Raw genomic sequence first — 27,015 nt, forward strand, 5'->3', positions numbered from 1 at the left:
GAGGATTTTGTGTGCATCTGCCCGAGGTACAGTCGGCTTTTACAGGCACGTTTCTCAAAATGAGGGGCTTTCAGCAGCGGGTGTGCGCTGGAATGTCTGAGAAGCGTGCATTTGGAAGAGAGGCAACCTAGCGGCAACCTGGAGCCTCTGAATCAGTGAGAAACTATTGCTTTGGCGAGTCCCCCAGTAGTCGGAGGGGGCCGCCTGGCCCGTCAGAGCACCCGGGTCGCGGAACTTCTGTGCTTCTGGAGGTGTACACGGCTCCTTGTCCCTTGACGGCAGCCCGCCTGAGCTTTCAGACCATAACTCAGACAACGTCACAGCGTTGCTGAACGGTGCTTCGCTGCTCTTCACATACAGTTGAAGGGTCTCTTTTGGCTTCCCAGGTCTTGTGTGACTTGGCTCCTGGCCACCTAATGGATGGCGTTTCCCCACCCACCACCATGGTCCGGCTCCTAGGTACCAATTTGTTAAGCCCCTTCCTGCCTCAGGGCCTTTGCATTTGCTGTTCCTTCTGTGCAGAATGCCTTCCCCTGCTTCTCATACAGCTGGTCCTTTCCATTCCTGGGTGCCAGCCCAAATATCACTTCCTCAAACAGAACCTTCCTTGCATACCCTCCCTCTAAATCCGTCACTCTCACATCGTCTTGTTTTCTTCTTCAAGGCCCTTACTGACCCAGTGATGATCTGTGCGCTGTTTGCTCTGTTTCTTTTCTCAACTAGAATATTAAGTTTTGGGGAGTGCGGAAACTTGCCTCTCTTGTCCACTGCTGCAGCCCTGCAAACTGCCCAGGCCTGGCACATAGGAGGCCCTGGGAACTATCTGCTCAATCCCTGGGGCCGAACTGTCCTGTGCCTGTAAGTCCAAGTCACAACCCAAAGCAAAGCTCACAGCCAGTCTCTGGCCAGTGGCAGAGTCGGTGTCCTCAGAGCCCACCTCGTTCCTGCGACGCCGAGCACAGCAACCCGGATTGGCTGGGCCTCCAGCATCACGCAGGAAGGCCCTGCTGCTCCTCTGGACCACCGGGAACCCCCAACCCCACAGGACTTCTGTGCCAATGTTATAAGGCCTCTGGAGGGCTATACCACATGCCTCGTGGAATGAACTGTGCCCTCCAAGAATGGTCCAAAAAATGCCAGGGATGATGGGCCCAGGGTTCAGAGGCAGCTTGTGTGCCTCCCGTGGGTGGCACGGGGCGGGGGCACACACAGGGCCCCATGGGGGAAGAGACAGCCCAGTTCTAGCTGCAGTTGGTCTAAGGCTCATGAGGCTACAACAAAAATGACCAGTGTTGGTACGGCGTGGCCTAAGGCTCGGCGTCTTCCACGGGCAGAAAGACTGCATGTGGAGCAGGGAAGCTAGGGCCATGCTGGGTGCGGCAGGCCCCGCACTGTGGTGGGTGTGGCCCTTTGCCCCACACCCCTGCTCACCAAGGCAGACGTGCCTGCCCCCCACGCCCCTGCTCACCAGGTCAGACGTGCCTGCCCCCCACACCCCTGCTCACCAGGGCAGACATGCCTGCCCCCTACACCCCTGCTCACCAGGGCAGACGTGCCTGCCCCCCAACATCCCTGCTCACCAGGTCAGACACACCTGCCCCCCATACCCCAGCTCACCAGGTCAGACGTGCCTGCCCCCCATACCCCTGCTCACCAGGTCAGACGTGCCTGCCCCCCATACCCCTGCTCACCAGGTCAAACGCGCCTGCCCCCTACACCACCTGTTCACCAGGTCAGACATGCCTGCCCCCTACAGCCCTCACCAGGTCAGATGCATCAGCCCGCGACATTTCCTGCTCACCAGGTAAGATGCACCAGTCAGGCCCCCTGTCCCCCCCCCCACCCCCCCGCTTACCATGTCAAACTGAACCTGCGGCCCCCCTGCCCCCACAACCCCACTCACCCAGTGGTCAGAGGCTTACCCAGGATGAATGGTCCAGCTCTCTTTGCATTATTTCCGGAAATGCCACCTCCTAGAGCCTTGGCCCTGGCCGACGTTTCCCCAGCTCCTCTGTCCGATGCTCTCCGCTTCATTCTCAGCTCTAGACAAGAAAGAGAAGAGCCCTTCACTGAGCAAGTCAGCGAGTTTCCTCATGCGAACTCAGCCTGCAAGTCTCTGACTTGGGGATGCGTCACACAGCTGCTGCTGCTGCCGCCGCCGCCTCCTCCCCCTCCCGGAGGAGCATCGAAGGCTCCCAGTGACAAAGAACCACAGCTCCTTTCCTTGGCATCAATCAGGGGCTCAAGGGGGATGTCCTTCCAAGCAGCATACACTGGCTACAGACGGCATACATACTCAAATGGCCCAATCAAATGCAGAGAGGACATTGGCTGTGTGCGGATGCAAACCGGGGTCCCCAAGAGACCAGCACAGAGAGTGACAGGAGAGATGGCCTGGAAGCGGCTGTTCCCAAAGTGAAGTCTTTCCCCCAAATACTTGAAGCCAGGTAGCCTGAGGTGCTGAATCCTTTGTCCCACTGCATCTCCACTGCTTTGATCTCTGGGGTGTGGGATGGAGGGGGGCCCGGGGACTCTCATGCCCACCAAGTGTGAGGATGGCCGCCCCGAGGACCTCCTCTCTCAAACTCCCCGGACTCTTAAGTTCTCTCTGTTGGAAGAACACCCCAAAGTTGTCAGTGGGGGGAGCTACTTTTTCTTCTCTTTCTCCTATTTTCAAATTTTTCTTTAATGACTTTTAAGAAAAACATATATTGTGCATTTAAGAGCCAGTTAAAGGATGCACCTGGATGTGCCTGGAAATCCCTGTCTCCTCCAGGGTTAAGAGGAAAGATGGACACAGGAGCCAGATTCTAAAAGACTTTAACCTCTAGATGTAGATTTAAAAAGACAAGAGAACTCTTTATATATTAAGATTATAGCTGAACAGGATGGAGTTCTTCTCAATGTTTTAACATTTTGCTGAAAAAAAAAAGTGACATGCTTATGTAGTCAAATAGCTCTCTTTTCCTGTAGTTTGTTTGGCTGTTACTCCTGGAAGGCCACACCTGAGGATAGGTACACACTCACTAGTTAGCTTCAATCTTCACGTGCAGCCATTCTGGCCCTTATTCTTTTTATTTTTTTTTTAAATTTTTAATTTAATTTTATTTTTTACAAATAGTTTATTGTCTGGCCCTTATTCTAAACCCCGGGAGACTGACTCTGGCAGTGAGTTGGAAATTTCACACCTCTAGTCCAATCTACCAGGTTTGCCTCCCATCAAGTCCCCATTTGTTTTTAGAGCTCTGCCACTGAGGCACGGACCCATGACTTCATTCTGAGAGTAACTAGGGCCATGTAACCAGTAGGCCTTGAGAGCCCCCAGATGGAGCAGAAGCCAAAGAGGCTTACGCTGGGCGCAGATTCGAAATCATTTAATACAAGAAAAATGAAACCGCTATGAGAAAAATCTTCAAAAGCTGGACAGTAATGTGTCTGGAACAGTGTTCTCGCCCTTTGCCTGGCTGACTTCTATGCATCCTTCTCAGTTTAAATATCACCTCCTCAGAGAAGCCTTCCCTGATATTTCCACCACCACTGGGTCCCAGCATTCCGTCGTGGAATTTTCATTCACAGCATTTTCCGTATTTTGTGACTATGTATTTATTTGTATGTCTATAGGCTTAATGTCTTCTCCCCACCACCAGACTAAACATTCCACACACACACACACACACACACACACACACACACACACACTATACATGTGTGTGTATGAAACCACAGCACCTCGGTATTTATATATATACATATATATAAAACCACTGCGCCCCCCGCGCCTGGCCCAGCAGATGCTCCAGGGATGGCTGGACGCCTTCCCTGCAGTTGGGGGTGGTACTTGCTGGGTCAGCAGCCCTGTGTAGCACCTGCCCCTGCCCTGGGAGATAAGCTGGCTTCACTCCCATTCGATGTCTTCGCCCCCCTCCCCTCCTGGTTCCCTGGAGAGCACCGCGGAGCCTCCATCATATCTGTGTAGACACTGCCTGGACGCCTCCACACAGGCATGGTCTAGACAACAGTTTGCCGGGAGCAGCTGCAGCGCAGACAATGAGTGGGCTCGGCCTGACCCCACCCACCCCACTCAGGATTCAGCTCCAGCAAATGGCTTGGGAACCGCTCCAAAATGTAGGCTGACAGAAGGATGGAAGCAGACGGGCAGGGAGAGGGAAAAGATGCTGGCAGGGGAAGTGGCGGCAGGGCTGTTTCCCTTCCCGAACATCCATGCCTGCCGCCCGGGGCTGGGGGAGCAAAGGAAGCAGTGTGAAGAGGCGGGCCCGGAAAACGGGGAGCTGCTAACAGGCTCCCTGGAGGGGTGAGCAAAGACCACCCCCCTGGGGATAGACCCTCCTGTCCCCCACACCCCCACCGATGCACAGGGAGGACGTGCCTCACCCCCAATCGTCCTGATGGGTTCACTTCCACAGACACGCCTGCGAACTGCCCACAAATGCTCCTGCGGGGGAGGCTGCTTTGAGGGATCCTGACTTCTGGGTGAGATCTGCGAAGCGAAAGGTCTAGCTACCCTGGTCTAGAAGGACTTGGGGCCAGGCCTCTCCACAGACGCTAGTCCTCAGGCTGGGGTGAAAGGCCCTGGCCCAGTCTGCCTAAGGGGCTGCCATTTGCCTGGTATTTCCTGGGCCCACTGCTCAGCTGCCTAGTTAACTCAGTAATCCTGGCTTAGAAGTCTCTGGAGCTTTCAATCCGTCAACTATTCCATGCGCTAGCCTCCCAAGTTAGCACCGGTCCCCTTAGAACCTGCGCTCACCGGGAAGCTCAGTGAGGCAACAGTGGGGTGAGGGGAGGAGGCCGGGAGGCAAGCATTGAAAGAGAAACAGACTGGCACCCACCATATGCAAGCTGTGGGCCTCAGTCTTGAGAGCTGGGCGTTCACTTGCTTAGCTCAGCACCGGAGGGCCAAAGCTCTGTGACAGCCACCATGGCATGCCCAAGGGAGGGAGATGCCTGCCCTAGCCTGTCAATTTGGGGTTAAGGTCATTCCACCCTAAAGCTGTTGGGGGATGTCAGCCCAGCTCTCCCAAAAGGCAATGTAAGCCGTTAGCAACACATAAGATTCTGAGGCCCATGACGCCAAATCCAGGGGTGCAGTGTGGCAGTACACAGGACGGCTGGGCGGGGCCGGGCAGGCCATGGTCCAACATGGTGGATATACCTACTCTCAACCCCAAAAGGAGGTGGGTTGCAAAGAGAGACGGTGCTGAGGCCTCCCCAGCTCAGTCTTTCCTGAGTTCCACCTACTTCGAAGCAGCTGAAGCCTGGCCAAACCAAGGGGGGCCCATCCCTGACACCCAAAGGCATCCCCTCCACACAAGCACGCAGATGCCCTGCGCAGCAGACCCTCATCCATGCACTGAGCCGAAGCAACCTCCCACCCCCCCTGCGACCATGAGCGGCAGTGATGGAGCCTGCCCACTGTGCGGGGAGTTCTGCACGCCACCTTGTCCTGGGCTTCTTCTGCTACTTCTGGGTTCTTGGAGAGATGGGTGACCCTGAGCACCAAACCAGTGAAGGCAGAGTGCAAGGGCAGTCCCCACAGGAGCAGCAGACCCTGGCCCGACGCTCTACTGGCTGTGTGCGCGCGCACGTGTTTGTGACAACAATGGCAGCTGCTAGCCACAGTTCGTTAGCAGTTTCCAGTGCCTGCTAGGAGCCAGAGGACTGTGTCTACACTGCAGGGTCAGGCTGAGCCGACGGTGTCAAGATTCAAGCTGTCCCTGTCAGCAGCCCCTACACCCATTCCCATGTTTCCTGGCTCTGTCAAAACAAAACGAACCAAACAAACAAATCAAAATTCCCTGAGTTGTGCAGACTTCTGCCTTCTAGACTTTACCTCTGGCTGTGTCTACTGGAGACAGGGACTCCACACCTCTGGTCAGACCACCTGGCACCTAGAAGTGAGTGCAGAGCTCCCACCCATCCCTGGCCTCAATCCTATTTGCTACATGTGTCAAGGGTCTGTGTGTCTAGACCCACATCAGACCCCAGGAGGGAGGGAGAAGAGAGTCTCGGCTGACAGGACACGAAGGCGGCACAATAATACGGTTAGAGCATTGTGTGTCAATCTCTTTCACAGCACAACACAGAACCATCTGTATGACACTTGAGGGTGAAAGAACAGGGGACCTCAGCTGTCCTGTGCCTGGTTTAGTCACCCTCCAGCTGAAGGGAACACCGTCTTGATCCCCTCGCTGGCTGGCGAACTCAGAGTCAGTGCAAGCTACTCTGCAGTAAGTAAAACCTGGTTTAAACCCCAGCACCACCACTTGCATCTACAAAATACAGAGCGCAACAACTACCTTAGGAGGTTGGTCTAAGGATTAAGTAAAATAACTAAGGATTAAGCGAAAGTACCTACCAGCATACTGTAAGCATTTGGTAACCTGTGCTATTATTGGCTTCAACACAGTAGCTTTGTATCTCTCCTGCCCAAAGCAAAAGAGGTTGTTACTAAATGGGCACTGAATGGGTGTATGTGGTGGAGGAAGAAGGCAGAAGAGGGTACCTAGAGTGAAGGCTTAAGAGACCTTGAACCTGCCATTGGGCTGTTGGCCTAGCACTGCAGGCCAGGGGAGTCTGACGGCCAGCCTCAGTGACATGCTCGACTCAGCGTGGAGAGGGGAGGCGGCCCAGGGGCTGGCCGAGCTGCTGCGGAGGGGCGCGGTGCCCAGCGATGAGGCCAGAGGCACACAGCATCACACGCTCTTGTCTTGTTCTGTTCCTGGGTCTCGGGGGAGCAGAGGCTAGAACACCAGCTGGCAATTATCAACCCGGGGCACAGTAAGGGACTGTCCAGGATAATGAGGCCACCCCACATGGATCCTGTGTCACGATCCAGTTGAGGGTGGGGAGGAGTCTGGAATTGAGACCTGGTGCCTCTAGTCCGAGACGTGCATTTGTCAAAATGAATGAATTTTATCATTAAAAGATCTGTGAGACTCACTGTGTGTAAATATACCTCAATATATATATATAAAAAAAAAAAAAAAAGGCAAGCTGCAACGTTAACCACATGGCCAAAGTTACTATCAGCAATAACAGAACTGACATCACATAACTCCTGATACAATCGCAACTTACATTATTTTTTTGTAATGTAAGTTTTTGCCCCAAATGTATAACCTGAATGTGATCATGAGGCAAACCCAAATTGAGGGACATTTGACAAAACGGCCTGTGTGCTTCAAAAACATCAATGACTAGCAGTTAAGGGAAGAATGAGGGACCAGTCTGGATGCATGGAGACCAAAGACAAGAAAGTGAATGCAGTGTGAGACCCTGGGGTGGAAAGATCTAAAGGATATGACTGGGCAACTGACAACATCTAAATACGGACTGTATCGATGTCAATTTTCCTGAATTTGAAAACTGCTCTGTGCTGGCCTGGGAGAATGCCCTTGCTCTTAGGTGACAGCTGCTGATGGGTCACAATGCCTGCAATTTACTCTGAGGTCAGAGATGGGAGAAAGCGCAACCCGCTGGAATAGTTGGGAATAGTTCCCAAGGCTCTGGAGGAATCTTGTCCAATTTACAGATTCAAAGGGACTTCTTGTGGGTACACGGCCCACAGTGGCAGGATGCGGGGTCTCCTCCTTGATGGGCAGAGCCAGGCTGGCATGAACAGTTCAGTCTTGAACGACCCCCTTCCGCCCCTGCAAACACTGAGCTCAGGGGGAAAAGGAGGCTTCTGTGCAATCTCCAGGTCTGCCACCTGGTGGCGTCTTTCTGCAGCACACTTCCGGCAAAGGGTTACTGCATCAGGTGCACCACGTGGGAAACGGCTCTCAGGGGCTGATCAGGAAGTATGCAGGAACGACTCCGGGCGAAAACCTCATGTCAGCTACCTGGGTAACAGGGGCTTGGACTAACAGATTCTAGAACTTGCACATTCTCTGCTCTGGGACCTGGGCCTGCAGGGTTTCTGTCTGTTTCCGTGGTGGGGGTCCTCTGATGGCCTCCAGCTCTTCAGGAAGAAACCCTAACTTCTCAAACCCAGGCGACCTCTCTGGCCGCACTGCCTTAGCAGGCCCCCGAGATCCACCCACACCACTGACTCACAATTTCCCGAACACCCTCCCCTGCCCTCTTCTCCCTGGTTGGCTCATCCTTCTCCCTCAGTCCTCACTGAGAGTCCTTTCCTCCTGCAGCTCCCAGAGCACCTGAGCAGACCTCTGTCCCCGCCCACTGTCCTGGAACCGTGGTGTATCTGACTTCCCCCACCCCTGAGGGAGCGACTCCGATTTACTGCTGCTTTCCAGCACCTGCCCGGGGCTTGGTGTGCTGCTGCGTGAGAAGGTAGACTGCAGAACTGTTTGCTAGGTGCCCAGAATGCATTAAACACCTTACTGGGGCGGGGACAGGGATGACCCAACTGGAAGCGGGTGTACGGATGGATGGTTCATCAGCTCATGGCAGGAGACAGAACCCAGGATCAGGGAGACAGGGGGTCACAGCTGCAGGTAACTGGGCGGCAAGGGTGCTGGGGGCCATTCGTCTAGGCAGAGCCCCATGTGAGAAATGCCCGGATGCCTGGGGCAGGGAGGGTTCTGCGCTGGCTGGTCATCGGGGGATGGGCTTAGACCATGTTTGCTGCAGGAGAGCAGACCCCACAGAGGAGTGAGTCATTCACAGTATGCCTGAGGCTTGGGCCTGACCCCTCACTGGCAAAGGGACAGACTAGCCCCATTTGGCTGAATCCAGTGACAAGATCTGCTTTCCTGCAGCAAGATGTGGGTCGTGTCAATGATAGTTTGGCCTGCCCCCGCACACCAGGGATAGGTCCTCTGGGTCACTCTAGGCTCATGGTGTGAAGGTCCTTCTGCTGGTCAGAAAACTTCCTAGCACTCTTGCTACCCCCAGAAAAGGGAACTTCTGGCTCAACTCTGCATCTTATCTGACTACTCCTGGAAAGAAATACCAAGGCTGGGGGTGAGCAGTGTGAAATCTGAACACGTGACCCAACTAAGACCTGTGGATCTGCTTTATAGACCAGACCCCTCCACACTAGAGGTCTGCCAATTCCCTCGAAAATTCTCCAGGCTCATTCCTGGATGGTGAATTTCGGACTCAGGGCCCATGTGGGAGGCCCACACCCTCACATGAACTCTCACAGCAACTAACTTTTGCACAGAGCTCTATAGCTTACAAAGCACTTTCTAATACATGATTGTTAACTGATCCCTACCACCTCTTCTCAAACACAGCATTTTCTAGAAAAAGAAACTGAAACTCAGAGATACTGAGCCCTGCCTAAAGTTCCCTGGCTGGTTGTTGAAAGAGGTGGGATGTGAACATGGGCTTTCCAACTCTGAATCCCATATTCTTCCTACTTGACCACATTGCTTCCTCAGCTGCTCCTTCCCTGCCTGATGATGGTTGTGGTCCTAGGAATGCCAACCAGAGAGAAGGGGGTACCCTCTGGATTTCCTCATGAGCAATCTCCTGGAATCACGGAGCTGCCAGCCAGAAAGCTGCTGGGGAGCCGGATAAGGAGGTGCCTCCGGCCCCCAAGCAGGTCTCTCTAGAGAGAAGGGCCGAGTCGAGGTGGGGTTACTGAGATACCCTCCCAACAGCCAACAAGGCAGTGTCCCTGGCCCTCTGTGACCCAAGCATTCTGGAAGCCACCCCCACCGCACCCCTATACTCGGGTAGGTGCTGCTACCAGTGCTCCCAAATTCCCGAGAGACCCGCTCTCCACCCACAAAGTCAACTCAGGGAACCAGAGGAATTCACAGCCCATGGAACCAAGTGTTTTGAACCACAGACCAGGGACCCAAATGCCAGTTGGGAGAGCAAGATGGATTTTGAGGTCAGACAGGTCTGGGATCAAATTCCAGCTTCCATCACTCACTTGCTTTGTTTCCCTGAACTAGTCACCTGTCCTCTGGGAGAGTCAGCTACCCTCTCTGGGCCTCAGTTTCCTCATCTGTAAAAGAGGAAACACAAAGGGTGAGATGCAATGCTGTGGCTGGCGGTGTCACGAGGTCTTTGCTGGGGAAGGTGAGGGTCCCCCGCTCAAAGCGGAGGTAATTTCCCTGGTGACAAGTCTCTTGGGGTGCATTCCTTTTAAAACTATCACTTGATGGGCACCTACTGCTTGCCAGGAACCGTTTTAAGGTCTTCCTAGATTTTCTTTCCTTCTCACGACTTGATGAAGTAAAGATTCCCCCCTTTAATTGCTGACCAGCCGAGGCCTAGAGACCCTGGCTGGCTTACCGGGCCCAGGAGGCTGCCTGAGACCTGTTCTCTGCTACTCCTGCTAGCTAGAGCGAGGGGCTCTATTTGTCAGCTTTTCCTTTGTGTTTTAATGGCAGCCACCCCCGAAGTAGGCATGAACCCTCTCCCTGGGAGCCTGAAGGCTATAAGAAACCTCTCCAGGAACCCACTGGAAGCCATTTGCTTCTGAGCTCAGGATGGAGCTGGGGGATGGGGAGGTGGATTAGTAATCCCTTGGCTTCAGCCAGGACTCCCTGATGACAAAGATTCATGCATGCGCTGTCATCTTCACTGTTCCAAAACAGCGTGATGATTTTGCTCATTTCTAAAACGCAGGATATGTACAGCTCCAGTTTGTCAAGAATACATAACATCACATCATTCCCTAAACATCGTTGCTTTCCTGCCTCCGGGGGGCGGGAGGGGGGGGACCGTGCGAACTGGCTGCTTCTCACCAGAGCTCGCTCTCATTGCCCAGGGTGAACCCCGCCTCCTGAAGCCCGTTCTGCTCCGGGCATGTGGGAGAGTACCTGCAGCAGCCAGAGAGGAAGTGACTCAGCCCAGTGGGAAGTGGGAGGGGCGGGCAGAAAGAGGGCCCTGTGCCCAGCCTGCTCCCCCTCAGCACATCCGTACCAGACCCATCCTCTGTCGCCGCCTTTCCCCAGCAGGACTGCAGTGTGACCAGCGCAGCAGTCCTGATGGCCAGCGGGGGCCCAAAGGCCCCACTGCTCACAGAGAGCCCAGTGTCTGCAGTTCAGAGGTCCCGTCTGGTATCCTTTAGGAGGCCAGATTCACGCACCAGGAGATTACGTAATTAGTGATGTCCCTCTTCACCCCACTGCCCTGAGGAAGTCCCCACAGGGCTTCTCTGTGGCCTCTATGATGGCTGGGCAGGGAAAGACGAGGCGAATGGCCCCATGCCAGGATGCTGGGCTCCAGAGTGATTGTGGGAGGAAAGGCCCCAGGACTGGGCACACAGGCAGGCCCATGGGCCCTTCCAGGGAAAAGACAAATAAATGGAAGAGAGACCAGTCCCGGCAGACGGGGCAAAGGGCGTCACCAGCGGTCACTCTGAGTGCCACCAGAGCAGAACCCAGGGCAGCAGCGCCAGCCCTGCCAGCAGCACACCCCTCCCAAGGGCCTCCGGAAGCAGCTGATGTGACAACAAATAATCCTTCACTGTGTGTGGGTGTCAGAGGAGGAAGGGACACACTTAATAGCTCTTTCTCAGGCTGTGCTGCTCTGGTATCTCCCACCCAGAGAAGGAGCTCGGGGAAGCGACCACGCACAGTGGCTTGGAGACATTCCTGGTGGCCCCTTGGCTCTGTGGGGGGCCTTGTGCCTTGCCCTGACAGCCCTCCCCTTTCAGGCCAGCCTGCCCTGCTCCTGAGGGGACCCATCCTCAGCTCAAACTATCAGTTCTTGCCTTGTGCAGTGACTCAGCCAGGGAACAAGGCCTGCCATGGGGTCCCGCGTGGGGTTCAGGTTCTTGCCGCCCACAATGGCCCCAACCACGCAGGGAGAAAACAGTGAGTGACCGCGGGAAGGCTGGCTGGGTCTGAGAGCCACCTTTGTGTCCGCTGTGCAACCTCAATATGCGCCTCTGTGTCCCCCCGCCCCCGGGCGCCTAACCTGCAGGGGAGGGACAGCACGGCCCCCGCACAGGGTTCCCTGAGGACCGCTGGGAGCCAGCGTGTGGGAGGCACTCGACAAATGTTAAGTTTCCTTCCTTCCACCCCAGATTTCTAGAGCGACAGACGGGAAAGCCCGGGCCAGGCCCAGGTACACGTGATTCTCTCTTTATACTGTTTTTAAACAGCAAAAAATCACTACCATCATCCCGTAAGAAAGGCAATTTGGACTGGGGTCAGCCAATGGCTTTTCCTTACCTGCCTCTATCAGCAAGTAGATTCAGGGGCACCTGGGTGGCTCAGCTAAGCGTCCGACTCTGGATTTTGGCTCAGGTCATGATCTCACGGTTTGTGAGCTCGAGCCTGGTGTTGGGGCATTGTTAGTGTGAAGTCTGCTTGGGATTCCCCTCTGTCCCTCTCTCTCTGCCCCACCCCTGCTCACACTGTCTCTCTCTCAAAATAAATAAACTTGAAAAATTTAAATTCAATTAAATTTCACAACTTTGATGGTGAACAAAACAGTTCAGAAATGCTGCTGGCTGTGGCTGGCTGGAGGGGCAGGGTCGCAGAGGCTGATGGCAGGTTGGCCAGCAGAGCGCCCCTTGGTGAGCCATTCAGAGGGGAGGCCCACACATGGATCTCACCTGTGCTGGGCCACCGAGAGGCCAGCCAGGGCCAATCCTGAGATCCACGAGCCACCACCGGCAGACAGCACATGCAATGGTGAGGGCACATTCATCAGATGTCTGTGTGCCTGTGTCTCAGGAGAGGGTGAGTTCCTAGGAGCGAGGCCTGGCCCTTGTCCACTTCAGAATCCCCTGAACGGGCTCGGCAGGTGTGCAGAAAACAGCTGATAAACCACAGCCAATAAAATAAAGGAAAATACATGCCCTGGGCTCAGCCTTTCCAATTCAAGGGATTTATCCTACAGAAATATCCACGCCAAGTTCACAAAGATAAATGTGCTCAATGAGGGTCCCTGTAGAACCGTATGTCGCAGCAAAAACCCACAAAAGATAAAACCACAAAAATCAAAACACACACACACACACACAGAGACAGGAAACACTCTAAATGTCCACCAAGAAAGGACTGGTTCACTATATCACATTCCATCCAACGGAATATAATGCAGCCTATGAGACTAGGTCGGCACCTGCTGATAAAGATGTCTACGATATATTACAGTATTAAAAAAAAAGAAAGAAAAAAGAAAACCTGTACTATTTGTACTACTTGTAATAATACGATCCTATTTGGGTAAAGAAAAAAAAAAGATCATACACAACCTTTTAATATGCACAGGAAATTTCTAGGAGAAATTTATCAGTGGATACTTCCAGGCAGGATGAGGGGCCTAAGGAGGGAGGGAGAGTTTTATTTTATATTCTTCCATGCTGCTTAACTATTTTGCCATATACTACTATAAGAATACTTTCTTTTAAATCTAAAAAGTTTTTTTAACCCATTACAATTGTTAAGAGTAGTAACAGGCCCAAGGGAGGCTGGGCCTCAGAGAGGGCACACTCGAGGAGGTATGGCACGGGCCACGTGCGGAAGTGCCCTGAATGTACCAGCCCGTGTGCCGCCACAAGGCTGTAGGAGGAGATGGGGGGGGGGGGCGGCATAAAATCACCGCTCCAGGCACACTTAAGCTCTCTCAGGGAGCTTGCAAACATGCCTGTAAGGAATTTCCTGCTCACCAGGTGGCATCCAGAGGGGCTGGGGGACCACCAAAGCATTGGAACCGGGGACCTGGAATGTGGTTCATGATGCCTTTTTCAGCACTCACAGACCCGCCAGCAAAGAGCTTACCTGGGCCCCGTCAGAGCTGCCCCCGGGTCCTGATTGCGGACTAGGCACTAGGCTGAACCTGCTACAGACAATAACACCTCATGTCTAATCCCCATTACTACCTTAGGGGCAGGCAGCATTGTATCCATTTTACAGGGGAGGAAATGAGACTGTAGACAGTCAGTGACTGGCTCAAGGTCACTCAACTAGCAAGTGGCAGAACTGGGTTTTGAAGCCAGGTATGATCTGAGCCTAGGCCCTTACCTAGTGCTAAGTGATACGGTTGATAGTCTCCTTACCCACTAGCCACAGGGCAGGAGGGGGAGGGACCTGCCTCCAGAAAGTGGTAGTTTCCACTCTTCTGGCAAAGAAGGGACTGCTTCAGATTTGCCAAAGACCCTTCCAGCTCTACAACTCTGTGAGTCCAAGATTCCACGTGGGTTGGACTCCCTGGCGCCAGAGCTGGGCCAGGGTGAATGGCATGGCACGGGCTCTAGAGTCACACAGGTGTAGGCTGGAAACCTGGCTCTGCTCCTACTGGCTGTGAAGCAGTGGACAGGTTGCTTAACCCCTCTGAGCCTGGGGGTTCTCCTCCATAAGACAGAGACAGCCCCTCCTTCCGTAGAGTCTGAGAAACATTCAATCTGTACTGCAGAGTACTAAGCAAAGGACCTGGAAGTGGTGGTAATCTGCCTCTTTCTGGCTGCTTTCCTTCCTGTTCCTTCAGGAGCGACCACGTTGGGAGAGCAGTCAGAAGAGATGGCACCCTGAGGAGCTCACTAAACACAGTAACACTGGCAGCGCCACGCCCACTGCAAAAAGTAGGACTCTGGCTCTCTAGGGTTGGCAGATGCCAGAAATGGGGTTCCAAACGCCCCACAGAATTCTGAGCTAGCCAGTGCTAAGGTCTTCCAAGGAACTGAGCTTCTCCCTACAAGTATCTGCTGTCCCCTTATCACACCTCAAACCAGCTCTGCCCCAAACCCAAAGACAAATGACAGGCACATCAGTCTTGCTCTTGCCAATTCCCGCCAGTGTCCGGGCTACTTTTTCTTCCTCCTGGACTCCTGGATCACAGACTCTTTACAGGCTAACCACCTTCTGTCTCTTTTGCCAAGTAGACGGCAGTCTGTAAACATATTCAGCGGGGACAGCCTCACTCTGAGCGACAAGACTCCTTCTCAGTTTTCTCTGGGGCTTTCCAACAACTAGACTTACTTGGACATCATCAGGCCTGTATACTATTGTACTGCGGAAGCTCTGGGGAGCCTGAGCTCACTCTCAAGGCAGATGGCCGTTACCTAGAAGAGGATGACCACCACGCAGCTGCAGCCTGTGCGGGGCAAGGAGTCCTCAGTGCTCCCATACGAAAGGGCACCTCAACCCAAAAGAATACCCTTGCTCACTGGAGCAAAATCAGGCTGCTCCAATTTATTAAAAGGGGGCCTAGAAATTCTTTAAGAAATAATATTAGTAATAATAATAATAAAAGGTACTCTTTGCAACAGCAACCTCTCTTCTAGAATCCTGCACATCCCTAAGGTAGGCAAAATCATATATATGCAGGTAGTCACTACAGCTCTGTTTGGAGGGCAAAAGAGAGAGAATAACCTCAGTTCATCAGTAGAGATCTTGTTGACTAAATTACACCCATAATGAAAAATGACCCAAGCGACCATTTGCCAGAATGGGACCATCTCTAAGGCAGTATAAATCAAAACAAGCAATACCATCCTTTGTCCTCCTGGACCTTACAGAGCCCGAGAGGACACTCAGGGCTGCCGTGGGCCCCGGGCCACCTGCTGCAAGGCCACCTGAGCAGGGGAGGAGGAAGAAATGCTCTCGTTTCAGGACACTTTCTCTTCTTCTTCTTCTTTTTTTTTTTTTTTTTTTTAATGTTTTATTTATTTCTAGGAGAGAGAGAGACAGTGTGAGCAAGGGAGGGTCAGAGAGAGAGGGAGTCACAGACTGAAACAGGCTCCAGGCTCTGAGCTGGCAGTCAGCACAGGCAGTCAGCACAGAGCCCGACGCGGGGCTTGAGCCCACGAACCGCGAGATCATGACCTAGGCAGAAGTCGGATGCTTAACCGACTAAGCCACCCAGGTGCCCCAGGACACTTTCTCTTCTACCTTCTTCACCCCACACACCCAAGGACAGATCCTGTGAAAACCTCCCCCGTTCCAAAGGGCCTGAGACGCCGTCCCCCAGCACGCCCTCCGCGGGGCACGGTCAGATCCTGGCCTAGCTCTGCACTCCCACAGAGGACAGGGACGAGGACACAGGGGCACCTTCCTCTCACCTCTCTGGTGGCTCGGAGTCCTAGGTGGTCTCTGGCAGACACCTCTCCTTCTTGAGAAGAGGGACAGAGTCTGCTAACCCAGCCTAGGGAGTGACTCCAACCTCAAGGTTTCTTTCCAGATAAGACCTCCAGGGAGCACTGGGAAAGCCGTCTCCCCGCTGAGGGGATGCTGCTGTCCAGGACCCCATCGGCCAAAGCGGTGTGGACAGCGCAGACTGAGGAGCTGCTCTGTAGGGCCATCTGAAGGCTGGAGAAACTATAGGAGTTTTGCAGGCTCAGCCAGTTGAGTTTCTGAAATACTGCACAAGGTCACCTCCCTGGGCAAATGTGGGCAGAAGAAAGGTGGAGGGAGGGGAGCTGCCCTTCTCCCAGGTGCTGCCTCAGGCTTGGGAAGCCTGGCCCAGAGCTGGACAGGGTGCCACAGACTCTGCGACCGGTGTTGTCCCGCGAGGTGCACTCGGACCTCACCGAATGGAGCTGGCAGATTTCACCGGCCACCGTCTTCTCCCAAGCCGCCCTGTCTCTGCACTACCATTCACTATGTCACCCGAACCAGGAACTTGCGGGTCACTTGCCACCACTGCTCCTCCCTCAAACTTCACTTTCAAATATTCCTAGAGTCTTATTGATCTCTCCCCAAACAGCTCTGATCTCTGCCCTTCCTCTCCATCCCACCCGCCTCCGCCCTGATCCAGGCCCAGGCAAGCACTTGCTCTGATTATTACAACAGCCTCCTATCGGACCCCAGACCTGCTCTCTGCCCGATCTACCCTCCACCCGCAGCTCGAGGGCTCTTGGGAAGATGCAGACATAATGGTGTTCTCTCCACTTAAAACAGAGCATTCCATCACAAGATAATAAGAAGTTCAAGCATCTTAGACTGGTGCCTCTCTCTCCAACATATCCTACCGCTTGGTCCCTTCGCACCCTGTGCTAGAACCTCTTGTGTTCATCCAAGCACCTGCACGCATCCAGGCCTGTGCCCCGCTGCTCCCCTACGCGGGTGCCGTGTGAGCCCTCGGAAAACTCTACTCAGCCCTCAGGAGCTAAACTCTAAGACTTCTCCAGAGTTCCCCCCAGTCACCCCCACAACCCCTCCATGGAACCGCTCCTTCCTCTTCGTTCCCATTACATGCTACACAGACTTCTGTGGGAGACTTGCTGAACGGTGCAAGTGTTGATTGGTTGGGCCCCTGCTAGACCACAAATTCCTCCAGGGCAGGGGCTGCCTCTCCACTCTCCTGCCCCTGGCACCCAGCACACCCCCGGCCGCCTATGCAGCTCAGGATTTTGAGCCACCACACACATGGATGTGTGTGATGCTTCTTGGTGATGCTAATTCAGATACCACACAAGGGCCTCTAACAGGGATACACACAAAAGAAACTCTAAACACCTTTTCTCTCATGAATACTTTAAAATACAATTTTTATCAAGCACTCTTTTATTTTTTTAAAAAATGGTTCTTTAAAAATTTTTTTAGATTTATTTATATGTTTTTTTTTTTAATGTTTTATTTATTTTTAGGAGAGAGAGAGAGAGAGACAGCGTGAGCAGGGGAGGGTCAGAGAGAGAGGGAGTCACAGACTGAAACAGGCTCCAGGCTCTGAACTGGCAGTCAGCATAGAGCCCGACACGGGGCTCGAACCCACGAACCGTGAGATCATGACCCAAGCGAAAGTCGGACGCTTAACCAACTAAGCCACCCAGGTGCCCCTGTTTATCTATTTTTGAGAGACAGAGAGAGCATGAACAGAGGAAGGGCAGAGAGAGAGGGAGACACAGAATCCGAAGCAGACTCCAGGCTCTAAGCTAGCTGTCAGCACAGGGCCTCTCATGGGGCTTGAACTCACAAACAGCAAGATCGTGACCTGAGCCGAAGTAGGACGCTTAACCAACTGAACCACCCAGGCGCCCCCAAAAATGGTTCTTTTAAAGAGTTGAGCTGAATCATCCACATGACTCCCATACAGACTGGGTTAACTCCCCACAGATTTCCTTTTCAGAAAGAATACAACGAAATTCTGTGATCTTGTGATCCCTCAGCACACTTCTGACAGCTCAATGGGACGCAGTTCCAGTTGCGACTAACTGCTCCAACTAATTCTTGGAATTAGTTTCCTGAGGTCTGTAATAACATTTCCCAAGTATTTCTCAGTGGGTGCTAAATGTTCAACCTGCAATGTCTTACTTAATCCTCACAACTGCCCTCTTAGGGAGGGGTCTTACTGTCTGTACTTTACAGATGAGAAGGCTGGCCATGGAGAGAATAAGTGACCTTTAGTGACCAGCAGGGCTGGGACTGGAACTCAGATCTGTCTTACTGCAGAGCCACATAGGCTCTTAATGACCACAGTCTGCTGCCTCCCAGGTCAAATGAAAGGTACAAGGGAGCAAGTGCAGCACCCCCTACAACAGGCCTTCTGAGAAGGCAGCTTCACCTCCCCAGCTGCTCATGTGACCTGCAATCCCCGGAAAAGAGTGGCACATACACCAGGCACTTCTGTGCTGGGCAGGGAAGCTGAGAGCAAGGCAGGGAGCTTGCCACCTGCCACCCGAGGCATCCAGTGCTTTCTCAGCAAAGATCCCCCACCCTGGTACCAACTCTCCCTACTCAGAGGCCTGCAGGGGCCTCTAAAGACTCCAGTCCTTTAGGCTCCCCCCTCTGCTGGAACCAATTCCAGAGAGATCACTCGGAAACACAGATCCAATCATGTCACTCCTCTGCTTAGAAACCTTTTCACTGCCCTTGGCATAAAGTCCTAACTTGTTAATGTGGCGCCCCCAGCCTGTTGTGCCTTCCTTTGCACCATGTCAACTTTCATACCACCATATTGAACAATCTGAGGTTTCTGGAATAAACTGCGTGTGTACGCAGGGGCGCTTGGCTGGCTCAGTCTGAAGGGCATTTGACTCTTGATATCGGGGTTGTGAGTTTGAGCCCCACATTAGGTGGAGAGATTACTTAAATAAGTAAATTAAAGCTTTTATTAAAAAAACAAACCCAAACTCTGTGCGTCCTTGTCTTTCTCTAAGTAGAACCCCTTATCCCTTCCTTCTCACTGGGTAAGCCTTCCATCCTTCTAGACACAGCTCCAGTGTTATCACTTCTGCCAAGTCTTCCCAGGACCGCCCCCCAGGGTGGGCTCCTACAGCCCTCTGCGCCTGCTGCTACTAGCTTTTTTTAGACCTTATTTCAACTACTTGTTTACAGATCAGTCTCCCTTAACCAGACCATGAGCTTCTTGAAATAAGAATCAGAGCTAACATGTATCAAGTGGCAGATATGGTTCTGTGTGTTTTACATCCCTTAATTTTTTTTTAAATATTTTATTTTTAGTTTTAAAAAATTTTTAAATGTTTTATTTATTTCTGAGAGAGAGAGAGAGAGACAAAACGAGCAGGGGAGGGTCAGACAGAATCTGAAGCAGGCTCCCCAGGCTCTGAGCTGGCTGTCAGCACAGAGCCCGACGCGGGGCTCGAACCCATGAACTGTGAGATCATGACCTGAGCTGAAGTCGGACGCTTAACTGACTGAGCCACCCAGGCGCCTCTAAAGATTTTAAGTAGTCTCTACACTGAACGTGGGGCTCGAACTCACGATTTCAAGATCAAGAATCACACCCTCCACCAAATGAGCCAGCCAGGTGACCTTACATGTGTTAACTTTTAAAATCTTTACAGCAGCTCTATCTAATCACCCCGGTTTTACAGATGAGGACACTGGAGCACAGAGAGCTTATACCACATGCCTACTGTCACACATCTAGAAGCTGCAGGGCCAGAATTTGAACTCAGGATGTCTGGCTTCAAAGTCCACTCTTCACCAGTCTACCATAGGGTACTGCCTCTCCAGGCAAGGACACTGTTGTCATGTGGGGAATAAATGAATAAATGAGAGCAACCTCCACAAACCACTGGCAGAGCAGGGCCATCAAGGGATGCTGGAACAGCTCACAAGGACTGTTTACAAACAAGGATTCTTTTGGCCTTACAATTACATATTCTGCTCTTCCTTATCTCATGCAAAACTAAGCCAATAGGGAAAGGTGCCCAGCCCAGAGTGACTAGCTTCTTCCCCACTGCTCTCAAAACCGAGCAAAGCCGACCGGTTTCTCTCGTGACTTAAAACAGAGCAAAGTCTACTCTGCCACCGAAGGCAGCTGTCATCTCTTCCTTCCGCCAACAAACGGGCACCAAACCTAGGGAGTGGGGGGTTAGCAGAGAACGCAGCGTCGGAAATCTGAAAGCCCTTACCCACTGCCTGAAAGGTGTGGCCAGTGGCGTGGGAATGGGCGGGCCGGACCCGGCACCGCAGGTGAAACTGACCACAGCGGCGTGCTCTCTCCTCGGAAAAGGCCGGCCAAACGTCGCACTGGCAAGCAGGTAGCTCTGACCCGCATCTGAATGCCTCCCGCGGGGCGAAAATTTCCCCAGCAGCCACGGATGAGGGCTCCTGGAGGAAGCCCTAGCTGGCCCGCCCTGGGGACTCGTTCTAACTTTCAAGTCCCTCTCGGGTTCAGGAGGGAAGCACGGAGAGACAGACGGTGCCTCCTGGGGAAAACCTGGCTCAGTTCAAAAGCTGGTGCCCTCACTAACTGGCCGAATGACTCCGGGCAAGGCTGGCAGCACCCACCTCCTAGAGCTGCGGCAGACCGAGGCTCCCCGAGGAGCCGGGTACCCCGCGCGCAGCAGTCCCCGCCCCCGCCGCCCAGGAAGGGCAGACCCCAGAAAAGGAGAGCGCTTTCACTGTTGCCATTTCTGTCGCACCGGGACGGCCTCGGGCTGTCACTCCGGTCCCGCCACAGCCGCTGAGGCCCGCCCCGTCAGCCCGCACCCCCCGCCTGGCTCCCCGCCCCGGGACCCCCGCCCTCACCTTCCCCCGGTGCTCAGCGCTGCTCGCCCATAGTCCGTAGCCCGGAGCCAGGACTGCTCGGCGCTCCGTCCTGGGGGGCCGGGGCCGGGCCGGGGGCGTGGGAGCCGCTCACCGCCGCCTCCCAGCGCAGCCACCCGAGCCGCCACCGCCGCCGCCGCCGCCTCCCTCCATGGCTGCGGCGCCGCCACCTGACAACGGAAGTGACGCACCGCCCCCTCCTCTCGGGCCGGAGCCGCAGCCCCACCCCTCTCCCCGGACCCCGCCCCTTGCCGGTGTCTGCGGCCCTCACGGCCTCCGGATTGGGGCGCCATCTTGAAGATGGGCGGAAGCCTTCAGGCAAGAGGCCGGAATCCGATTGAGGATTGGCTCAGAGTGAGGTCTGGGCCGGAACCTGTGAAACGATTGGAGACTGAGACCCTAAAAGGGGCGGTACTTACCGCTTATCTACGTCTGCGGTGAGGCTGGGACGCAGACACCGCCCCCGCCCCGACTCCGCAGGACCTCGAGTGCCCTACACTCGCCCTGCTGGGTTTGGAGAAGTCTCCCGCAGCTGGAAGATCGGCCAGTTGCAGTGTGTTTGTCAGAGAAATGGCTCTTCCTGGATCCCCATTTCTCGGTTTCTGGAGCTCTGTGCGGAGAGCGCTGCAGTTAGGCTCAATGACAGAATTCCTGTCTCAGCCCTCACAGTTTATTTCCCTCTGGGCCCCTCGCCTTTGTAGAAACCCCGCTTCAGCCTGAAGATCTCTGGAGTCTTGACCGGGGAGGTTTACAGTGAAGAGATCCTATTAACGATTCCAGCTATCTAGCTTCAGTCCCTCCTGCTGCAGTTTCGGTCCCTTTCTCCTCCTCCTCCAGCAACCACGCCCTCCATGAATCAGCTTCTTGCACCAGCAGATGAGCCCTTTAAAGGGATTGCATCAGGCCGGTGACTCACTGGGGCCCTCTGAGAGCCTGGCTTCCCTCCTCTGGCACCCAGCAGCAGCTAGAAGGGCTCAGTGGCAGGAGCACCAACTATGGCTCCACTCCTTTGTCTCAGAGATGTGAGCCAGAGTGCTGGCCGCATGTGACTGTGTAACTCCTGGGTGTCTTTCCAGCTATCTCCTGGGTCACTCTGTATCCATGTGTGGGCACGTGTGTCCAAGCCTGTGTGCACTGCTGGGTTTTCTTAGGGGCGTGGGGCCAGGTGCTTACATGTATGTGCATTTGTCACCTGCACGAGAGACGGTGGGAGTGAGCCTGGCTGCCTTCTCGTGTGTCTCTTTGTCTCTCTGAATGCCTGGTGCCCACGAAGCTGATAGGGCTAAGTGACAGCAGGAATCAAGACAGCTCCCACTGTTGTGTTATGTGCTGTGTTAATCAGCATTGGGAGTCTGTTTACAGATGCAGCAGCTAGAGCTCTGAGAGGGGAAGTAACCTGTCCAGCTAATAGTGGCAGGGCTGTGATTGGAACCAAATACAGCAGATTCCCAAAAGGTTATAGATTTGAGTCCTTGCTGCACCTCCCACAAGCTGAGTGACTCCACGTTAAGTTCCCCGACCTTCCCGGTCTGTCAAAACAGGGATTACAGCTCACGGGATCACCGAGAAGATTCAGTGAGTATGGAAACAGCTTCTCACGGCACCTGGCCAGTAAAAGTGGTCACACTCACTTCTGTTACAGGGCTTCTGTAACGTTGGGGACTGAGTCAGATACAAGAGGCCAGGCCACAGCGCCCCCCCGCCCCCAGCTTCTGACAAAGGGGAAAACCTAGGGATTCCGGAAGCCCTGAGTCTGCCAGGAATGAGTTTTGGGGTTTCCAGAGCTCTAATTATCAGCTAGATGAATCACTTGGAGCTGACACCACCATCCCCACGGCCCCCCCCCCCCCAGACTTTCAGCTGCTTCAAAATATAGGATTTTAACAAAGAAGAGGAGGAGAAGGAAGAAAAAGAGAGGAGAAGAGGTAATGAATAGAAAGGAAAGGTGCCAGCCAGAGGAAATGAAAAGCATTTCATTTCAGGACACCACCAACATGAGGAGACTGCTCACACACACACACACACACACACACACACACACACACACGGTGACATAGTCTCCTGCTGCTTGCTGGCTCTCCAACTTTGGGCATACTGGCAGATGGTACTGCCATAACAAAGTGACGCCTGTCACAACAGCAGAGATGGTTGCTTGATGAGGTATAGGCAGATCTGACTATCACCGAAAGAGAGGAAGAAACCTTCAACCCTGAGGAGCTTCCTCAGGCTTCTGTAACCCGGCAAACCCTACTCACTGCCGGCTTCTGGCTTCTCATGGCCAAGCCCCAAGGCCGGGGTGTGACAAGTTCTGAGTGCCAGCCAGCGCGACGACCGGTGGGTACCACCACTGAGGTGAGTGGAGATACTGTTGATCTTTGCCATCGGTGTGATGTCAGGAGGTGGGAAACAGAACAGTGCGGTGTAGTGGTTAAAATCATGGAGTGTGAGTCATACAGGCTTGAGTTCAAATCCCCATCGTGTGGGTCACTGGCTCTTCGATCTTGAGCAAGTCACTTAACCTCTCGGGGGCCTGTTGACTCATCTGTAAAATGAGGCTATTAACATATACCTCCAAGGCTGTTATAATGATGAAAGGAGAGGACTCTTCCATTCCTCGAAGATTTATGGTGTGCCTGCTATGTTCAGAGCACTGAGCTAGATGGTGGGGGTCCCGGGGACCAAATAGACTATGGCTCTGCTCCCCTGCAGGCCCTGGCCTGGGCCCGGGCCCACAATCAGGCAGCAAGTGGTAGCTATTTATGATGGCCATCTTCCATCAGTTTCCTCAACTGTAAGATGACAGGGTTGAATTGGATCAGTGGTTCCCAATCTTCTTGCTGTCAAAGCTTCTCTTAGTATTTTCCCTCAGGAGCCTTACATCTGATAAGATTTTGTCTCCCATAAACCGACATCAAGTCACTTCTTCCTTTTTTTATTGATTATAACCTCATTTTACAGCTGCTAGGGCTAGTGATCAGGCTAATTCCAGCCCGAAGCAGAGAGCACACCAGCTTGGTCACCCTTCACATACTATGTGCTGTCTCTCCGGGTCCTTTCTGGAACATTGACAGGAGCTCAAGGGGCCCCTGCTACCTCAGGGCCCCTGTGGCTGAGGATGCCGGGCTGGAACTCAGTGAGCTGGGTCTCTCCTTCACGTCCCATCCAGCTGAGAGCCAGTGGTGCCCTGTCACTCGTATGGGCCCAGGGAGGTCTGAACTTCAAGCAATATGCCCACCCTGGCAGTCCCCTCCCCTGAATGACATAGACACCCCCCCCGACTCTTCTCTCCAAGAAGGCAGAGTGAGATGGGGACCCACCAGTCCACGTGAGCACTCAGAATTCCTGGGGTCTCAGTCATCAGCTGGGCCCCCCATGTTGGTGGTTGCGCATGCTTGACTGAAGGACGAAGGCCGAGGCAATGAGCAGCAAAACACCAAATCCAAGGGGGAGATAACATTTGGAAATAGGTTCTTCATCTTTTCCTTGGTGTCCCTTTCTTTCCTTATGCAGATCATTAGGTTACTTTGCCTTCATGGCTTCACGAAACAAAGGATGCAACAAAACGCAGAACTCATTTTTAGCTTCTGAATTCTAAAAGCCTAGCCTTCAGGGAGGAATGGAAAGAATTTCTGTGCACGTACAAATTTAGAAAACTGTAGCAAGGGGGATGTGGGAGACTTGAGGCTTAGGGTGCTCCCTGAAAAGAGACATGCTTCTCTTCAGCTTTGAGCTGCACAGTGTCAGCTGGGTCTCAGGGACTGGGGAGCATGGAGAATTGTGCTCTTTTCCTGGGCAAGTGCCAGGAAATAACCAAACCGTCTGAAGAAACAGCTGTGTGCTGCATTTGGGCAAACCGGGCCTATCTAACCCCAGAGCCTGAGAATCTCCTGGACCTAATATGGCCTGGGATAAGTAGAATCAAAATCTAAATGCTGGGAGGGGTATGGGTTACTCCTGAAGGGGTCATTGGGTCAGGGAGGGGCAATTCTTGGTGGCAGCCTTAACGGGCTGATGACAAAGGACCAGGAGAAAATGAGGGCATCTCAGTGGATGTTAGTGCGATTGGATGAGCACCAAACCAGAGCACCTTTCCCATGTTGGGCGCGTTAAAAGGAAATGCCCTAACTTTCATCCAGTTCCAATGAAACTGAGGAGAACTTTGAATCGGCTGCTTAATTAAGTGTCTGCCACTCTGGCTGAATGGGGTGAAGTAGGAACTCAGTTGAATTAGGAAGAATTCGAGTTCTGCTTCTCACACACGGGAAACTGGAACCGGCCACACTCATTACCCACAAGGCCTGGTGTCACGTGCCCCAGCCCTGTCCCTTTCTCTAGCCTCACCTGCCCCTCACCCTCTGACAGTCACAGCGGTGCTCCGTTATTGCCCCCAGGCGCCAAGCATTCCCACCTAGGACCTTTGCCCTGGTGTCCTCTGCCTTCCCTTGGCTCTTGAAACGGCAGTCTCCTTCTCGGTTTACATTTCGCTTCTTCAGACCACACTTTCCAAAATAAAACCACCTCCGTGTTCTCTCTCAAGTACCCTGTTTAGTTCCTTCATGACAACTGCAAGAATTTTTACTCTTTTTCTTTATTGTCAGTCTCGCTGTCCGGAATGTCAGCTTCCTGAGGGCAGGACCCTTGTCCACCGTGATGTTCCCTCGGTGGCTCGCACCATCACCAGCGATACCTGTGGCACGGAGGGTGTGTGGCAGTTAGGGAATTCTGCCTTGCCACACTGAGCTCCCCAGCCTTCCTGCCCGCCCCCCCCCAACAATCCAGAACCAGGCGCCGGAGGACCCATATCCTTGGGGTTTGAAGCCTTCACTGTACTCTACTCCAGGGGCTCAGCACGAGTGTGTCTCAGCGGGCCTTCTGGTCTATCCTTCCAGCGCCTCACCTGGGGACGAGAGGATCCATCGGGGGCTGGCGCAAGATGCTTATGGAAGGAGGACAGAGTGCTTCGGTCTGAGCCCCTCTTCTCAGCTGTCCTTGCTGACCTTACCACTTCTCTCTCCGGCCTGGGGGCTCCCCCTGGCTCTGCAGAGCATGCACAGGCCCCTGGCACACCACTTAAAAGAGCTGGACCTCACCTTCATCTCCAGGCCACGCTCCTGGCATGAGCCCTCTTCAAGTCTGTAAACATTTGCAGACATGTGGGAAACATCTGGAATGGAAGTTCTGTGGGACTCCCCGCACAGGGGACAGGGTGGCCCCCCCCTCCGCCCGCTTGCCCCAAGTACACAGCCATTTCCACAGTGAGGACCTCCCTTCTGTGTCTGCCCTCTGGTTTCTGGTTCACATCTGGGGAAGGGGAAACTGGCTTTTCCAGACACATTCAGGTTGGTTCTGATGAAATGGTCCAAGGACAACACTCAAGGACGGCACTTTGGTTCACATTGGGCGAGAGTGTGAATGCAGGGACCTTGGGCTGCTAGTGCCCCGGTGAACACCCCTCTCAAAGTGCCCCTCAAGAAATGAAAGTATCTTAAAGTCCAAGGCCCTGCCTTACTCAGGACTCTAGCGCAGCAAGTTCTCAGGCTGGATTTCATCTCGCAGTCCTGGACTACCTCCTCCACTAGACTGTAAGCCCCTCCTTGGAAGGGACAAAATCTTATTCAACAATGTGTGCTCAGCAGAAGGCCTGGCACACGGCAGCTGCTCTGTGGACATCTGATGAGGACACAGCCGCTTTAACTGACATGGCTGTTTGTCCGTGGCCATGCTGGTGTGGCTGCGGGGCAGCTATGACAAAGACCTGGGTTCTATCCGTGAGCATCCCTTCTTCCCTGAGGACCCCAAAACTCTCAGAACTGGAACCTGATTTCTTGCTGTTGGCGGAGCGCCCATACTTGAGGGGAGGGCCCAGGATTCCCTCAAGCTCTACCTCAGGAAAGAGCAATGAGACGAACAGCCTCTTCAACAGGCAATCTGAACAGAAAAGCCACTTTCCACGTGGCTAGACTGAAGGCTCGCCTACGATTCTCAAAATCTGCTGCTTGTTAGTATCACCCGAGAAACTTCAAAAAAGGAAAGAACCCAATGCCCACCTACGCTCCATACCAATTCAATCTGAGCTGATGGCGGGACAGGGGACCGCGATCGGCTGCCAAGTGTGAGGTCACTGCCCTGCTATGCAGGACGACATAGAGCCCAGCACACGTCAGAG

General features: G+C 53.6%; 1 protein-coding gene across 2 annotated transcripts in view; it reads right to left on the bottom strand.

The window, feature by feature from the left end:
* STK40 (serine/threonine kinase 40) overlaps positions 1-21,542 on the bottom strand; it is a 39,393-nt gene extending 17,851 nt beyond the window's left edge. The window contains exons 1-2 of one of the 2 annotated variants that reach the window (XM_039251703.1): positions 21,269-21,542; positions 1,923-2,042 (exon numbers count right to left, since the gene is read on the bottom strand). In XM_039251703.1, coding sequence (XP_039107634.1) covers positions 1,923-2,034 — 112 coding nt within the window. In that variant the 5' untranslated portion in view covers positions 2,035-2,042; positions 21,269-21,542. Of the gene's footprint in view, positions 1-1,922; positions 2,043-20,831; positions 21,001-21,268 lie in introns of those variants that run through there. The other variant, XM_039251702.1, reaches the window with a different exon arrangement.
* Between the last annotated feature and the right edge of the window lie 5,473 nt (positions 21,543-27,015).

Source organism: Hyaena hyaena, unplaced genomic scaffold (assembly GCF_003009895.1).
Source record: "Hyaena hyaena isolate Hyena2069 unplaced genomic scaffold, ASM300989v1 scaffold_397, whole genome shotgun sequence".
In the NCBI taxonomy this organism is placed as follows: domain Eukaryota; kingdom Metazoa; phylum Chordata; class Mammalia; order Carnivora; family Hyaenidae; genus Hyaena; species Hyaena hyaena.